The sequence below is a fragment of the Panthera leo genome, chromosome B3 (assembly GCF_018350215.1).
Source record: "Panthera leo isolate Ple1 chromosome B3, P.leo_Ple1_pat1.1, whole genome shotgun sequence".
Taxonomy (NCBI): domain Eukaryota; kingdom Metazoa; phylum Chordata; class Mammalia; order Carnivora; family Felidae; genus Panthera; species Panthera leo.
Window position 1 is genome coordinate 83,660,545 of NC_056684.1, and position 17,613 is coordinate 83,678,157.

General features: G+C 51.0%; 1 protein-coding gene, 1 long non-coding RNA gene and 4 other non-coding genes across 7 annotated transcripts; 3 read left to right on the top strand and 3 right to left on the bottom strand.

Moving 5' to 3' along the window:
- Positions 1-709: 709 nt before the first annotated feature.
- Positions 710-872, bottom strand: LOC122223372. Its single transcript, XR_006204250.1, has one exon. It is a non-coding gene; the product is annotated as a U1 spliceosomal RNA (small nuclear RNA).
- A 6,463-nt stretch (positions 873-7,335) lies between these two features.
- Positions 7,336-7,499, top strand: LOC122223316. The gene has a single exon (XR_006204200.1). It is a non-coding gene; the product is annotated as a U1 spliceosomal RNA (small nuclear RNA).
- Positions 7,474-10,446, bottom strand: LOC122222454. Of its 2 annotated transcripts, none has more exons than XR_006203766.1 (4): positions 9,750-10,446; positions 9,291-9,360; positions 8,487-8,599; positions 7,474-7,873 (listed from the first exon to the last, which is right to left on the bottom strand). It is a non-coding gene; the product is annotated as an uncharacterized LOC122222454 (long non-coding RNA). The 2 variants fall into 2 exon arrangements; XR_006203765.1 differs by having other exon boundaries at positions 7,474-7,881.
- LOC122222451 (SNRPN upstream reading frame protein-like) lies at positions 8,001-14,117 on the top strand. The gene is given in 6 exon segments (XM_042942964.1): positions 8,001-8,114; positions 8,343-8,467; positions 11,950-12,072; positions 12,692-12,820; positions 12,823-12,849; positions 12,852-14,117. Coding segments are annotated over 3 exon segments (186 nt in total). The 5' UTR covers positions 8,001-8,114; positions 8,343-8,467; positions 11,950-12,072; positions 12,692-12,768; the 3' UTR covers positions 12,959-14,117.
- TRNAY-GUA lies at positions 11,579-11,668 on the bottom strand. The gene is given in 2 exon segments: positions 11,579-11,614; positions 11,632-11,668. It is a non-coding gene; the product is annotated as a tRNA-Tyr (tRNA).
- Positions 14,118-15,004: 887 nt separating the features above from the next.
- LOC122223350 lies at positions 15,005-15,168 on the top strand. Its single transcript, XR_006204227.1, has one exon. It is a non-coding gene; the product is annotated as a U1 spliceosomal RNA (small nuclear RNA).
- The last annotated feature ends 2,445 nt before the right edge of the window (positions 15,169-17,613 follow it).

Genomic DNA, 17,613 nt, shown 5'->3' on the forward strand with positions numbered 1-17,613 from the left:
AGGGTTTCTCCCACAGGTGTCTTTACTGCACGCTCTGAGAGGAAGAGAGTGACGGGAGCAGTAGGAATGAACGACCCAGGAGGAGTGAAGGTGGCGGGGTTGGTGGCAGTGAAGGTGGACGATGGTAAAGAAAGGAAATTGCAAAAGAAAGTGGGGGTCCCCGGGCCGCTAAGGCCCGTGAGGCTTAAAGACTGGGCGAGGTTCTCCTCTGCCCCTAGTTTGGGAAAGCGCCTACAACACAGATTCCGTGGTAAACTACTACAGAAGTTGAGCTCAAACAGACCTTTTCGAAGGGAGGCACTACGCACAAGTTAACAGAACAGGGTGCTGGATTTCAAGGAGACACTGCGGGGGTGGGGGGGGGGGGGAACGAGGTGTCGCAGAACTTACAAAGAAAAGAAAGCAACCACGAACCCCAGATGTACTTCTGCGCCGTCTCCTGGGCCCCCGCAAACTCGCACGAGCCCGCGTATCACCACGTCCTCAGACGACCGGGAAAGCTTTCTCCGCGCTGTCGCAGCACGCGGGATATAAGCGGCGAAAACAGGATAAAGAACAAAACAAAGCAAAGTAAAAGCCGAGAAACGCGCGTCCACTTTGGGTCAGGCTTGTTTTGGGCGTCCCAGGACCCGTTAGCACGAGAAATAACGCAGCGACAACAGCGCTGTCGGGGCGAAACTCGGGTTCTTCCATTCAGACCACGAAAAATCAGGGGAAAGCGCGAACGCAGTCCCCCACTACCACAAATTATGCAGTCGAGTTTCCCACATTTGGGGAAATCGCAGGGTCAGCACATCCGGAGTGCAATGGATAAGCCTCGCCCTGGGAAAACCACCTTCGTGATCATGGTATCTCCCCTGCCAGGTAAGTATGAGTTGCTCGACCCGCCTCGACCCACACCCTCGCGCTCGCCACGCTTCTTACACACGGTCACTTGCCCCACGCGGCTTCCGCGCCCCGGTTGCCCGCAGCACCCCCTCAGCTCCAACCTCTCCCGGCCGCAAAACAACCGCGGGCGCCTTGCCTAGCCCCCACGCCAGACGTGCGCGCCCAGGCGGTCCGGGACCGGCAGCCTCTGCGCGCTTGTTCATCTACATACGCCACGCCTTGTCGCGCGCTTCCCAGCGTCGCGGCTCCAGCTCTGGGACAACGGATGTGCTAGTGTCCCGGCAGACCGCCGGTGCCTGGAGCGAAGGATGGGGGGAGGGCGGCGAGGAGTCGGGACCCGGAGGGGAGACCCGAGAAGACGGGGTCCCGCGGCGTCCAGAAGTTGCAGGCCCCACCGAGGCGGTGGGTTAAGTCTCCCCTTCCTTGCAACGAAAATTACATGCAATACGCAACAGAGAATCAACTCAACCTTAAATACTAAGAGTTTTGTCACCAATTTAACATGAAATTGTCTTAATCCTCAGTATGACCTTTCGGATTACGTAGTAACCTAATCTTGCGACAACGAAAGGAAAATTTGAACAGAGGGCGTCAGTCAGGACAAGGCGTCCATTCTCTAGAGTAGATGTGTGGGCTGGGGAGGGGCGTCGAATGGTCTCCGAAAATCAAATGAACGGAAATATCACGTTTTCATCCTGTGGGGTTCGGCTGCCTCTTTCAGCCTGCCCGGATTTGTCTTTTCCTCTTCTGTACAAGAAGATTCTTTCCGGAGATCGAGTGGAGGTAAAGGTAAATATCCTCTTCAGATAGGGGCAAAATGATTGAAGTGTTGTGTGTTCCTGGGTGATCGGGTCCCTGGAGCAAAGCAAGGCAAGAGACAGGACTAGAGATTATTGGGTCAGCAAAGACTGCTCTGAGGTTCTAGCAGCATCAAGATCCGAGTTAACGTGTTGTACATCCTTTTACTTTACTTTTCTTTTCTTTTGTTTTTTAATTTATTTTGAGAGAGAGCGGGAGGACGCGCGAGAGCAGGGGAGAGGGAGAATCCCAAGCAGGCTCCGTGCTGTCAGCGGGGGGGGGGGGGGGGCGCCCCACCCACGCGCACCGAACCCCCTCTCCGCCCCCTCCCCGCCCCCAACCGTGAGATCATGACCAAGGCTCATTCTCTTAAGGGACTGAGCACCCAGGTGGCCCACGTTTTTGATTGTTCGTTATTTCAGGAAGTTTCCTTTCTTAGGGTGTATTACTCCTCAAAACAAACAAATGGTTCTCTTCCCTAACCCCAGGAAAATTATCAAAACCAAGAAATGAACATTGATACAATCTTACTACTCTACAGACGTTATTCCCTCTTCCATCAATTGTCCCAATAATGTCCTTTATAGCAAAGGAAAATTCAAAATCATGTGTTGCATTCAGTTGTCATGTCTCTTTATCTGAAATAGTTCCCAGGTAGTTCTTTGCATTTCATTATGCAGGCCTTTTTGAAGACTACAGGCCAGTCATTTTGGAGACTGTCCTTCAGTTTTTGAGTTGTCCTGGCTTCCCTCGCAAGTACATTCAGGAATGCATTTTTGACACGAAGGCTACGTAAATGATACCGTGTCTGTTATGGGTGGGTTTGTGTCCCTCCAAAAAAATATGTTGAAGTCCTAAGTCCTGGTACCTAGGACTGTGACCTTCTTTGGAAATCTGATCTTTGCAGATACAGTCGAGTGAAGGTGAGGTCACTAGAGCGGGCCCTGATCCAATGTGACCGTTTTCCTTACGCGAGGAAGACGGCAATGTGAAGAGACTCGCTGACAGAACACCATGCGATGGCAGAAGCAGAGAGTGTAGCGATGTAGCCACAAGCGAGCCAAGGATTGGCTTGTCACCACCGGAAGCTGGGGAGTAACGAGGGACGATTCCACTCAGAGCCTCAGAGAGAGTATGGCCCTGCTGGCACCTTGCTTTTGGACCTCTAGCTTCCAGAACTGTGAGAGAATACACTTCTGTTTTTTTTAAGCCACCCAGTTGGTGGTATTTTATTATGACAGACCTAGCAAATGTATACAGGCCTCCTCTGGGCACCACGTTTGGAGGCACGTGAAGGCAGTTTGTTCTATTACTGGTGGGGTTAACATCGACTACTTAGTTAAGGAGGTGTATCGGTTACCCGTCTCTGTGTAACAAATTGCCGTAAAACTTAGTGATTGGAAATAATGACCGTTTCACTTGCTCACAATTCTGTGGATCAGCGATTCTGGCTGGGTTCCACTGGGCAGTTCTGCCGGTCTCAAGTGGGATCGCTGGAGCCGCGGCGGCCAGCCTGCAGGTCACCTGGGGCCTAGTCGGTCTAGGGGACTTCGGCAGACACGGTTCACGTTCACTCCGGCGATTTCATCCTCCAACGGGCTAACCCAGGCTTCTTCTCATGGTGGCCTCAGGACAGGCAAGTGAGAGCCAGTCTTAATGAGCAAGTGATTTTCAACCTTCTGCTCGCATCCCATTTACTAATGTCCCATTAGCCAAAGCAAGTCACATAGCGAAGGCCAAAGTCAGTAGGCTGGGGTGTTGCAGAAGCACCTGGGTACTGGAGCCAGCACTGCAACTGTCGGCCACTGGAGGTGTTCATCAAGTTTTCCCTTTGTAATTATTAAGTGATTTGTATGGAGATAATTTGAGGATATGTGAATATCCTGTTTAACACAACAGTTTTTAGCATCCACTGGTGGCTCTTGCGTTATGATTGCCAAACGTCCGTTTTCTAATTCCATCATTCATTCTTCAGTTATCAGCTGGCATCGTAAGGTAGGACTTTCCCTCCTTCCCTATGTGCTAACGATACGAACTCATGGTTGTTATTTTGTTCAGTTGTTTGTAACCCAAAACTGTTTTGAAATTTATTTTGATGTTCTAATGTTCTCAGATCGGGCCTATAAAAACCCCTTCAGGGTGCCTACTGTGTCCTTTGGACATGTCCATAACATTTTTGGAGCATTTCCGTGTCTTCTGGCACAAGATGTTCCAGGGCCATTATGTATCTGTCTTGGCTCGTGAAAATTATCTATTTCTCCAAAGAGGCCTGGTTCTTTTTAGTGGGGAGTGGTTTTAGAAAACAAGATCAAGGGGCGCCTGCGTGGCGCAGTCGGTTGGGCGGCCGACTTTGGCTCAGGTCGTGATCTCACGGGTTCGGTTGGTGAGTTCGGCCCGCTTTGGATCCTAGGCCCCCTCTCTCTGCCCCTCCCCCGCTCACGCATTGTCTCAAAAACAAATAAACGTTAAACAAATAAACGTTAAGAGAAGGAGGAGGAGGAGGAGGAGAAGGAGGAGGAGGAGGAGACAGAAAGAAAAGAAAAAAAGAAAAAAGAAAAAGAAAGGAAGCAAGATCAAGGCGGTAGTTATGTCTAATGCTACTGTCTTTGCCTCTAGGCCCCTTCAGTGGATAGAGGTAGAGAATACGTGTATTTCCTAACACCTATCTACAGATGTAGATTAAAAGCAATGAGCCCAGGGACAGCTACGTGGGTGGTTCAGTTGGTTAAGCATCCGTCTCTTGATTTTGGCTCAGGTCATAACCTTGGGGTCATGATATTGAGCCCTGCCTCCGGCTCCCTGCTAGGTGTGGAACCTGCTTAAGATTCTCTCTGCCTCTGTCTCTGCCCCTCTCCCCCCTCTCAAAATAAATTAATAAACTTAAAGAAAATTCTCTCTCCCTCTCTCTATGCCCTCTCCCCCACTCGCTCCTTCTCTCCCTTAAAAAAAAAAAAAAATTAAAAAAATAAATAATGAGCCCACACCAGTACCTTAAATTCCAACTCTCAATTTTATGCAAGTGGGTCCTCCTTGCCCTCCACCATTCCATATTTGTTTGTTTGCTTGCTTTAATTTTTTTAACATTTATTTATTTTTGAGAGAGAGAGAGAGACCGATCACAAGCAGGGGAGGGACAGAGAGAGAGAGAGAGGGAGACACAGAATAAACAGGCTCCAGGCTCCGAGCTGTCAGCACAGAGCCTGATGAGGGGCTCGAACTCACAAACCGTGAGATCATGACCTGAGCTGAAGTTGAACGCTTAACCAACTAACCGACTAAGCCACCCAGGCACCCCGTGTTTTTGTTTTTGTTTTTAATGTTTATTTATTTAAATGTTTATTTTTGTGAGAGAGAGAGAGAGAGCGCGCGCGAGCGCGCGCATGAGCAGGGGAGGGGCAGAGAGAAAGGGAGACACAGAATCAATTCAAAGCAGGCTCCAGGCTCCGAGCTGTCAGCGCAGAGCCCGATGTGGGGCTTGAACCCATGAACTGCGAGATTGTGACCTGAGCGAAAGTCAGGCGCTTAACCGACTAAGCCACCCAGGCGCCCCAAATGTTTATTTATTTTTGAGAGCAAGAGAGACAGAGCATGAGCAGGGGCAGAGAGAGAGAGACAGACAGACAGACAGAATCTGAAGCAGGCTCCAGGCTCTGAGCCATCAGCACAGAGCCCGACGGAGGGCCCAAACTCATGAACTGTGAGATCATGACCTGAGCTGAAATCAAGAGTCGGATGCTCAACAGACTGAGCCACCCAGGCGGACCATCATTCCATATTTGTTTGTATCTCCTTTCTCCAACAGTAAGAACCTTGACTCCCAACATCCATTTAGTCATTAGCTCAATCCTACAATATACACAACGTTGTTACAGAACTGTTACGACCATACAGCTATGAAATACAAACCTACTATGGGACAGTTCAGTATGTGTTTGCAGTTCTCGTCTTTGGACTTGAAGATGTTTATAGTCGATGTACTGCGCCCAAAAGTCATTTCAGTTGGTTATTTTTTTTTCTTCCAGTGTGGCTACATTATTCATCTCAGATCGCTAGGTTCAGTTATGCTTATGTTCAACGTTAGGGATGTTCCCCCTGTGATTTAAAAATATATGTAAAATATTAATAGAATTCCAAAAGTCAAAATTACAGAGAAAGGTGTACTCAGGTGTACTCAGAAAAGCATCACTCTCTCCTTCCACTCCCCTCCCCCCCCCCCCCCCCCCGGCCCCACCCCAGGCAATTTCATCATTTATCTATTTAGAGAGTGCTAGTCTGGGAGAAGGGGAGAGGGGCAGAGGGGGAGAGAGAGAATCTTAAGCAAGCTCCACACTCAGTGCCCAGCCCACGACCCTGGGATCCTGACCTGACCTGACCTGAAGTCAAGAGTCAGACACCCAGGTGTCCCTAGTCTTCTGTTTCTTTTGGCAAGACTGTATAATTTTCTTGTTTTCACACTTTTCCTACACAAACGGTAGCATACTACATATATTTGGGGGCTTTTTTCTCCCCCCCCCCCCCCCCCCCCACTTAACACAGTCGATGTGTCATACCTAAAGCGAATCCACAAGTCAAGCAACCCTGTCCTAACCTCCTGGAGGCCACAAGGTCAGCCAAAGAAAAAAGTAAACAAACTAGAAAACCCAAACAAGGGCTCACCAGCCTTTGCAAAGACTGTGATTTCTCAGTGGGGAAAATGTTAGAAAAAAAACGGTGACAAAATCAAACCCCTCAATCCAACTGCAAACTGCAAACTGCAAACTGCAAACTGCTGTGCAGTGCCTGGCTGGCTCAGTTGGTAGACCATGGGGCTCTGAGTGAAGAGTTCTAGCCCCACATGGGTGTACAGATTGATGAGGGAAACAAAGGCAAGAGAAACGTAGCTTAAACTAGATCTCCTTACAGCTTGCAGCCCACTGATGGAGAGCTGAAACATGCAGAGCGTGACCTTCCTCAAGGAGCTCACGGCTGCCGTAGTGCCTTAATGTTTATATTTCGTTAAAAACTAAAAGCAACCTTACCATGACAGCAGCTAGCCCCTCAGGGTCCTGAAAGCCTTGCTTCAAAATTCCTTGGAAACTTACTTTATCTCTATCCCCCCTCCCTCCACAAATTTAAAAATATATCATCAAGTCACTCCTCACAAGCCCAGTGCAGCTCTTTCTGCCTGCCCACCGGGTGCTGTGCTGGTGCTACGTATAATACCAACACCTTTTTGCACTGAAACGTCTGGAGAAACCTTTCTTAGCCATCTGCTCATGAATCCACGTCATAATTAAAAAACAAATAAATAAAATAAATAAGAGAACTACAAACTAATGTTCATTTTAACTGGAAGAATCACAGCCAGGCTCCCCCGGTTCTTCTACTTTCGTCCCCCAAGGGTGTGAAGTTCCTCCGCCCACTCGGGCGACAGGGCGTGGCGTATGTAGATGAGCATGCGCGCATTGGCTGCCGGTCCCGGACCGCCTGGGCGCGCACGTCCCGCGTGGGGGCTAGGCAAAGGCGCCCGCAGTTGTTTTGCGGACGGGAGAGGTTGGAGCTGAGGGGGGGCTGCGGGCATCCGGGGCGCGGAAGCCGCGTGAGGCAAGTGACCGTGTGTAAGAAGTGTGGCGAGCGCGAGGGTGTGGGTCGAGGCGGGTCGAGCAACTCATACTTACCTGGCAGGGGAGATACCATGATCACGAAGGTGGTTTTCCCAGGGCGAGGCTTATCCATTGCACTCCGGATGTGCTGACCCCTGCGATTTCCCCAAATGTGGGAAACTCGACTGCATAATTTGTGGTAGTGGGGGACTGCGTTCGCGCTTTCCCCTGGTTATCTGGGTTGACAAAAAACAGCGGTAGCTTTTCTTCCTCGCGTTGGGCGTAGGAGGGAACTTTTGGGCGTTCAGTTCCCCGCAGCTGGCGTTTACGGCGCCCAGACAGCAGTGTTTTGGGCTTGTTTTTCTTTTTTTCTTTGTCTCCTTTCTCGCGTTACTTGTTTTCTTAAAGCGCTTTTAACGCGTGCTCTTGGGCCGACAGTTTCAGCAACGCCTGATCCCGCGGGGGGCTGGCTGATTACGAGCGCGGAACGCAGCAACGTTTTACATAGACCTTATTTTCACAGAATCCGCCGAACTAGAAGCAGCCGCTTATGTAGTACAGGATTCCCAGTTGATTCCCGAGACGGTATTAGCTTTGTCTTTTTTCTGAAAAACTTTTAGTGTTTGGTTTTCGAGATAGCGAGCGTGAGCGGGAAAGGAGCAGAGGGACAAAGAGGGAGCCCCAGAATCTGAAGCAGGTTCCAGGCTCTGAACTGTCAGCACAGAGCCAGATCCGTGCCTCGAACTCACCAACCGTGAGTTCAAGACCTGAGCCCAACCCCACGCTTAGCGGACTGAGCCACCCAAGACCCCTGCATTTTAGTTTTCTACCTATACCCCCTGAGAGGTAAGTTCCACGAGGCCAGAGATTCTTGTCTATTTTGTTGATTGCTCCATTCATACTTGGCTACAACAGTGCATGGCAGCATAATAGGCTTCTAGTACATACTTCATTAATTGACTTATAGATCGCGGGGTTAGAAAAAACAAAAAAACGTTTCTGGGGCGCCTGGGTGGCTCAGTCCAGTGGGTGGCTCAGTCCAGTCAAGCATCCCGACTCTTGATTTCGGCTCAGGTCACGATCTCACAGTTTGTGAGGATCCACCCACCAGTCTACCCCATCGGCCTCCAACCTAGCCTGGTTCAGCCCCTTCTCACTTTAGAAGAGAATGGGATCATTTTACAAACCATCAGAAAAAGGTAAGTCAGGGGTATGCACCTTAGTTTTTCTCCCATGCCTTCCTCTTCTGTTCTTCCATCATGCTTCACTCTGGTTCAAGGTGTAGGGGAGACCGAACTTTACTTTTACCCTGTTAGGGTCTCCAGCAGGGCCTGAGAATTAAATTGGACGCAAAACAGAATATCAGAAGGAAAGCATACAGATTTTTTCCATGTACGTGGGAGACCCCATAGTAACATGAAAACCCAAAGAAGTGGCTAGGTGGGTCTCCAAGGAGCCCTGGTTCCTTTTTTTTTTTTTTTTTTTTTCTCCATTTTGTGTATCTGGAGGCCAAGATCCGGTGGTGCTTAGCGTTCACGGATACTGATGTGTGATTGCATTTAGGCCCTGCACCTGTTTTACTCCACGGATTATGATCATTTTTTATTTTATTTAAAAAAAATTTTTTTTAACGTTTATTTATTTTTGAGGCAGAGAGAGACAGAGCATGAACAGGGGAGGGGCAGAGAGAGAGGGAGACACAGAATCTGAAACAGGCTCCAGGCTCTGAGCTGTCAGCACAGAGCCTGACATGGGGCTTGAACTCACGGACCGTGAGATCATAACCTGAGCCGAAGTCAGCCACCCAGGCGCCCCTATGATCGATTATTATCATGATCTCGATTTGGCCAGTGGGAGCCCTTTCAAAATGGCTCTTGTGTGCTTGACATGTCCACATCAGTGGCACATTGCTTTACTTTTTGGCACAGCTCCATGTTTCAGGGCATGATGAGGCCGATTGATACCCAGCCGTGTCGGCCAGTCTGGTGGCCTGGCTCCTTTGACCCTCCTGTGCGCACCGACCTGGATTCCTTTGAGGGAGGTGGTTACTTCCTGAAACAGGTCAAGGTGCTTTGGACTTCCTGGAGAGGCACTGGAGTCAAAGGCGGGGGAGAAGAGAACACCAGTGCGGGGGTTGGACTCCTTGCCCTGGCTCCATGTATTTTAACATCCCCTCGGGTGTGTGCCCACCCACCCACCCAGTGAAAGTCCCACAGAGGCGCAACAGGTCACATCTACGTGGCCTTCCCTTGACTGTGTCGCCACTGCCTGACTGGGTGGCAGGCACTGCTGTGCCTGCAAGGATGTGGGGCCGTACCTTGGAAGCACCCGGCTACTCCCCATGACACCCCGGGCAGGAAGCGTCGGCCATGCTAGGGCCCACTCTTGCATTTGCTGGATGCCAAAACCCACCTCCCCCCTCCACCCCTCACCCTGCTATTCCCCCAAAGCGCCAAAGCTAGGTCCCCAGGGATTCCACACCTCCACATCTCATCAGGGGGGGCAGGCACATCCAGTGAAGGTGGTTGAGGTTTTATCTTTGGTGCCTGTCTGCTGGTCTCTGCCTGTAGATGGTGACATTAGAGGCTGGGGTCTCTCTGTGGCTTCCCGAAGGTCAACTGTTGGACTTCAAAGGCAGGGCCTCCTGAACCCGTGGAGGCAGTGGGACAGTAGGACTGAGACTGGGCTGGGGAGCGAACCAAGAGGAAGGGCGGGGGGCCGGGGGAAACACAGTCTCCAGTTTGGGAGGCAGAACTAAAACCCAAAAGGCGCTTGTGGTCTCAGAGGTCAGGGATGGCAGTAGCCGGGTCCCTGAGGCCTCAGAGAGCCACACTCCCGGTGCGGTTCCGCTGCCAGCCCCCTCTGTGATGCTCTCCAACTGTACTTTGAGTCTCTGGAGTTTCCTTCCCACAGGAGGGAAGAGAACAAGGACCTTTCCCTGGCGTTCTTCTCTGCACCCACCCGCAGCCCCAACAACCTGGCTCTGTCCCCAGGATGAAGCCCGTTTTCTCCTGGGTGGGTGCTCTCTGACAGGCCCTCAGTGTCTCCCTCTTCAGGCCCTGCCAATTTAGCCTTAAGGGCCCAGCGCTAAGTCAGCCAGCTGGTCAGAACCCACAGGCCAGCTGCCTGTGTAAGTAAGGACGTGAATTTGTGCGCCCGACCGACCGACTGTGACGACAGCTGCCCCCGTCTCACTCCACCCCTACTCCCACTCTTCTGCGCCCCGATGACTCTTAAGTCTGCGTTTTGCCGCCACACTCCACCCCACCCCACCCCCACCCCCGCTCGCCCCCGCCCCTTTCTGCATACAGGTGGAGACCCCAGCGGTCCGGTCGGTCCGTGGCCGGAAAGCGGGTAAGATAGAAATATTTCATCCATCTCCCTCTCCCTCCGTCCGATGTAGCGGGAGAATCGGTACGGGTGGATTTACCACCCGTGCACAGAGTGTGAGTAATCACTGCCCTCTCAGCGGGAGCGCCCCCAGCCCCGCCATCCGTGGCTACAAGAACAGGTGCGAAGGCACGGGAAAACGGAAGTGTACCCGGACCACCGCCCTGTCCTCAGACTGACAAGAAACCTGAAGGGGCCGCTGAAGTTCTCGTCACGACTGGCAAGGCCCATGAGGGGGGCCCTGCTGCATTTCGTTTCTGCCAGTGTCAGCTTCGATGCAAGCGCACAATTGGCGATGGCTTGGAAAACCTCAGAGTGACAGTTCTGTCCCACAAGTAGATTAAGCTGGTCGGGGAAGAGGGTTTTCTGTCTCGGTAGAGCTGTGTATTTATAGACCCTATGAGAAACAGGGAAGGAGGAGACAGAGAGACTGCAACTGGGAGCGACCGACGCAGCGACCGTCCTCGGAGGCAAAGGCAGGAGATCGAGGAGGGGGAGTTTTCATGAAGGACGCCATGGTTGTTCCCGACCCGTGTGACGACCTGTACGCTTGTCAGCCTCGAGGGCTTGCCGAGGGCAGAACCTCTTTGCCCACGCGTTTGTCTGGAGCGGGAGCAGTGGGCGAATACAAGTGGGGAAGGGCGCGGGACGGCGTGGGGCTGAGACAAGGCAGGAGCGGCGGGGACGTGGAGCGTCCACGGGCACGTGCAGGTAAACTGCGGGAAGAAGGCGCAGGTGTGTTCCCTGGCGGCAGCACACGAGCAGACGTAGGCAGGTGTTCCGTAAAGGTTTTACTTACTGACTTTGGCCTGTGGGAGAGGGGCTGCCGCGAGGCTGCAGGTGCCCGGGCGGGGCAGAGTTGGGGCGGGGCGCTGGGGGGGCGGTGCCCCCCGCCCCGTGGCGCAAAAGCGTCAGGCACTTCCTTCGAGCCGGAATCGAACCAGCGACCTAAGGATGCCCACACGTATCCAGCCTACAGTCCTCCGCTCTACCAGCTGAGCTATCGAAGGGTGCACGCTGACAGGCCCGGGTCATTGCTTCTTCTTGAAATGACGGAGGCCACCACACTGGCAAGCCGGAGGTCCGGCATGCCTTGGCGTGGTTGGAAGGCCCTTTAGAAAAGAGCAGGGCCGACGCCGCCCCAGCGCCCCTTTCCGGGCAGAGGGAGCATATCCCCTGCGTTTGGCGGCTGCCCGGCCGGTGGCCCCAGCCTCCCGGGTCGCGATTGTCAAGATGCCTGGGCCGGGGCTCTCGCCTGTTGCATTTCCCCTCCCGGCGCTCCTTTCTACAGGTGGGGACTACAAGCGGTCCGTGGCGGCAGTGGCGAGGAGGGGCGTCGGTGAAGCTCGCGTGTTGGTTGTGCGGGGGTGGCCTCGCGGAGGAGCGGAGGAGAACCCACTGGGATGGGCACTAGGTAGGCGGCTGCGAACCGCCTAACCACCTGCTGGTTTTTAAATGCCTTTAGTTCAAAATAATCCTTAGGCCAAAATGACATTTTTTTGGTGTGGCAGATTATGCCACCATACGAAGGCAATATCGTCTTGCCTGGATTATGCAAGCCTCCTGAACTAACTGACTGATTTCCCTGCTTTTGTCCTTAACAGCCTGATTTCTTATTTTTTATTAACAACGATAATAATAATTATAATGGTAATTATTATTTTGGGTGCCAAGCGGAGTGGGAGGCGGAGGACTCAGATCAAGGCACTCCTCTGCTCAAAACCTCCCAGCTTGAGGTTGCCTGGCTGGCTCAGTCAGTAGAGCATTTGACTCTTGATCTTGAGGTTGTGAGTTCGGGGCCCCGCATTGGATGCTGTGTGTGTGTGTGTGTGTGTGTGTGTGTGTGTGTGTGTGTGTGTTCCTTCTTCTTAAGATTTTATTTTTAAGTAACCTCTACACCCATCTTGGGTCTCCAACTCACGACCCCAAGATCAAGAGTCGCATGCCGCACCCACTGAACCAGCCGGGACCCCGATGTAGACCTTACTTCAAACACTAAACAAAACAAAAACTTTTGGTTCACTCACATTTAGAGTGTTACAATGATCTGCGCAGAGCGGAGTGGTCTCCGGAGATGCCTGATGGTCTGTTCTGAGGAGCAGCCAGCAGCATGATGGACCCAGCCAGGGACCACTTACACCTGAGACGGACTACAGAAAAACACTCCCAGAGATGGAAGTCCAAGTCAAGAGCGTCACCTGTACCCAAGGAGACGGCGGCAGCAGCAGCAAGTACCTGTGGTCGATTTCCAGGCGGAACTGAGACAGGCATTCTCAGCCGAGATGCCAAGAGGTGGTTAAAGTGGTATTGGAACATCTAGGTAGCTGATTTCCAAGTGAAGTAAAAATATTATCCATGGGGAGCGGGGGTGGTGATGGTGTGGGACCTCTTACAATGATCTACAAGACCCTCATGATCTTATCTCCAACCTAGTCACCTCTCTGACTTAATTTTGTACAACTCTTCAGTTTTGCGCTGGACGCAGGGCCTCCTTGCTATTCTCCACACACAGTCCTACCTGGGCCTTTGCGCTAGCCGACCTTTGTGCCGGGGATGCTTCCTGGACCCCTGCCCCCTCCGTGATTGCCTCCCTCACCTCCTTCAAGTCTTTGCTTGAAGCATAGCACCTTCTCGTGTAACCTCTTCTGAGCACCCACTAACAGCTAACACACTAATTAATTTACCTATTGTGTCCATTGTTGATTTTCTCCCACTCCCTCTGCCCCTTCTACAAAACATGAACGCCAAGAGGCCTTTTTGTTACCAGTTCCTCAAAGTGTCTGGCACAACAACAAACAGTTGTTGAATGGGCAAACAATGTCATCAAAGAGAACAGAATATAAAAGGAGGGTCCAGGAGCCAGGGTTCAGCCAGGGGGAAGTGCCGGGTTATCTTGTTTCATCACCAGAGACTTTCTTAGGCTGAGAGCTGCAGAACTCTGAACACATAAGGGCCCACCCAGACTGTTTCCTGCACTGAGACTTGACCAGACTCTAGCATAGCTTCTAGCAGCACAAGGTTCTGTCCCTAAGTTTGACTCCCAGCCTGAGGAAGTTAAACACCTGACACAGGCCCCCAGCCTGTGTTGTAAATAGGGCATTTATTGAAAAGGGCTTGCGATTGCGAATGTGGATCTCTTACAACTCTGAAGGGTCCCTCCCATCTCAAGGACTTTGAAATGTGATCGGGGAAGGAAGTAGGGCCTATCTCCCGGTCTGTGGGAGGAGAGCATCCTCAGTTCAGTAACTGCCAGCTAGCAAACACAACCGCCTAACAGCAGTTACACCGAACTACCCTTTGTAACCTTTCACTTCTCTGACTGGGCTGAGCCCGCTTCCTCTCATTCTTCCGGGAAAACGCCCAAATCACCTCCGCACAAATCGGATTGGAGCTCAGCTCTTTCCCCTACTGTCAGTAGTCACTGAATGACATCTTTTTTCACCACTTTACTTACTGTCTGCTGCGTTTACCTTTGACGGAGTCCAAGTCAGAAAGGACCAGAGGGCACTTGGTGGGGCCACCCTGTGTGCGTGGTGGGGTGGTACGAGGGGGAAAGGGCTGAAGGGCACCTGACCCTGGCCGCCCGGGGTCTCGGGCGACACGACTGGCTGCGGTTGAAGGGCACTGTTTAGCGTTTTACTTAGTTTTTCGTTCTTCAACACTTAGAATCCTGGTTTTTCTTCTAGCGTTACTAGGTCAGGCTACTGCATATTACTGAAGCCCTTTTATTCAGAAAGTCGCCATGGCTAAACATCGCCACGACTTCTTACTAGGGCAGCTGAGCACTTAACGTCAAGCGGCAGAAAGACCTTTCCTGAGTTTTCGATTATATTTGAAAATGAGTTTCGAACAAGCGAGGACAAAAATGGGCCGAAAGTTTCTTTTTGTTGAAAGGCAGGTTGACACCACATCCGAGCCCTGACCCGCCACCACTCCCGCTGGGCGCCGGGCGACCCCCGCCTTCTCGGGTCTCGCTGCTAGGTCCCGGACCCCTCGCCTCCTGCCCACCTGCGCCCGCTCCACCCACCCCCCAGGCATCGGCGGGTCTGCCCGGCCACTAGCACATCCGTTGTCCCAGAGCCGGAGACCGGATGCGGGGGACGTCATGGCAAGGCGTGGCGTATGTAGATGAGCATGCGCGCATTGGCTGCCGGTCCCGGACCGCCTGGGCGCGCACGTCCCGCGTGGGGGCTAGGCAGAGGCGCCCGCGGTTGTTTTGCCGTCGAGCGAGGTTGAGGCGGGGGGCGTGCAGAGAGCGCGGGGTGCGGAGGCCGCGTGGGGGAAGTGACCGTGTGTGTGAAGCGCGGCGAGCGCGAGGGTGCGGGTCGAGGAGGGGCAAGCAACTCATACTTACCTGGCAGGGGAGATACCATGATCACGAAGGCGGTTTTCCCAGGGCGAGGCTTATCCATTGCACTCCGGATGTGCTGACCCCTGCGATTTCCCCAAATGTGGGAAACTCGACTGCATAATTTGTGGTAGTGGGGGACTGCGTTCGCGCTTTCCCCTGGCTTTGTGCGTTTCCAAGAACAGACCGCCCGTGTGCTCGCTGGTTCTCGAGTTTTTTTCTCTTTTCGGGGTTGGTGGCTAGGACCACCTGAGACGTCAGCGGTTACGGCGCTGGTAGTCCCGCTGTAGTGTGCATGCGTTGGGGCGGTGGGTTGCTGCTGGTGCCGTCGGGCTTCTGTTCTCAACTGCATTGGGGGTCACGAGGGTTTTAGCGCCGGACAGTGCGTAGGGCCGTTTCGACGCTTGCTCTAGTTGTTAAGGCAGGGTTAGTTTCTCATTACGTTGCGGGTGTCACGCGCCAGAAGCTTGGCTTTCTTTTGAAGGGTTAATGCCCACCGTTAACAGGGCCAAGCCTTGCGGTAGTAAGTAACTATGCTAGAAAGCTCCAGCTGGCCCGGTCAGGAACTCTCAACTGCCTTCTTTGCACCTGCTTGGGGGTGTGATTTTACCATGACTATTTCTGGAGCTGGAAGTAGTTGCATTGGCTGATGGAGGTGAAAGAAACACTCACCAGTGGAGTTTACTTACTTCTACGGTTTTGTATAGTTTTAAGAAAGATTCCTTCCGGTCCCCATCAGTCAATCCGGTTAAAACATTTTTGTGTCAAATTTAGGGCTGGGGTAGCTCTCTGGATACATACTGTATTAGTTTTACTTTGGTATTACTAGCCAAAGAAAGATTACTAACGGAGATGGCCCGGCCTTAGCTCTGCCAATAATCACCAATAATTGAATTGTTGTTGGACCTCTGTTAACTGTACGAATCATTTATACCTTGTCAGTTGCGTTCAGTACCAAAGTCAGTTATTTCTAGAAAGCTTCAGTGTCACGTCCTTGCGAAAACCATAGTCCAGTTCTGAACCTGAAGTGCTGCTGGATTCACTTGGAAAGCGTGAATCCAACTGGTTTTTTCTTTCACTTTTCTTTTCTTTCACTTTGATAGCTACATAAGTGACCCCAGTGAGCCTTTTCAGAAAGGGTAGCAAGCTGCTTGCCACAGCGTAGAGGCACACCGGGGCAGGCACTCCCCCAGGGCACTGGCATCCGGAACTGAGAAATATGCTATTGGTTTAGAGTCTAATCCCCAAATTGGAGTTAAGCCTCCACTAGGAGCAACCTTTAGTTTCATGACAAAATAAGTGGAAAAGGTTTTCAAAATTTGGGAACAGTTGAGGGGATGACTCTTAATAGCTGGTTTCATTTCTTCACAATACTTTTTCTAGGAACCAAACCATCCACAGGATCTCGGGAATTACCGTGCAATGTTTTGTCACTGGTTTCGCCTGTTCTGTAAAAGCTGAAACCTACTACTGTCTACGATACCCTACCTAGTCCACCAAATTTAAATTTTCTTTTTTTGGTAGCAGACTGGTTTACTGCAAAATTTTGAGACTTTGAGATTGTAACACGTTGCAGCCCTCTCCAGCTGATAACACGTCCTAAATATTTTACTTCAGTTTCACAATATTGCAACGTGTCTAGTGAGGAGGCCTTATGTCCCTTTGAGGGAAGGGATTGTAACAAAGCCAAAGTGTCCATTCCAAGAACGTTACTGCCCTTTAGTTTGGGAGGCTACCAGCAAATCATCTACATATTGAATAATTAATTATAGATCCCGCTAGTGGGACTGTAAATGTCCTGATTTCCTTCAGAAATCTTTTCCATAAATATGGGATCCCATAAATAAAAGCAAAAAGAATTTAGACTTGTCCACTAGAGGGACAGAAAAACAAGCAGAACATAGATCAGCTACAGAAATAAGCTTTGCAGATGACAGTGCTTAACGTCAAGATCATTGCAGAGTTAGAAGCTATAGGAGTTAATGGTGATGGCGTAACAAATTTATTTTTCTAAGATCTTATACAAATCTATATATTGGTCAAGCATTTCATCTCATAGATAAATGTCTCCTAGACTCTTTATAGACAGTGCTCTTTTAAAATGATTAAAATATCTCATTTTTCTAATTCTTTTATCACTGGTTTTATTCCTTCGAATTGAGTTCTTAACAAAGGGTATTGTTTTACACCTGAGTATGGCTTATCTTTTTGTTAAGTTATTTTTATTGGTTCTATGTCTCTAAATCAGTACCATTATTCCCTAAGGCCCAACTCCATACATCTGTTTCTTTCGGCTCTGTCTTCTCCAAGTGCAGTGAGAGGCTGTCACTCTCTGCCATACACCCCTTTTCTTTCAGAAGGCACATACTTAGCAAATAACTAGGGACCTTTTCCTCCAGGGAGCTTCACCAGTAATCCATCTATAATACAGAGTATGCTAGCCTTTACTTTGCACAGCAAGTCTTCCCCAACATGCTAACAGGAGAATCAGGACAAAGTGAAAACATTATGTTCCTCAGTCAGAGGACCTAGCTGTATAGGAACTGCAGAGGAAAAGGAACAAGCAGAAAGGTGACCTGAAAAACCAACAACCTATATTGTTCTCTC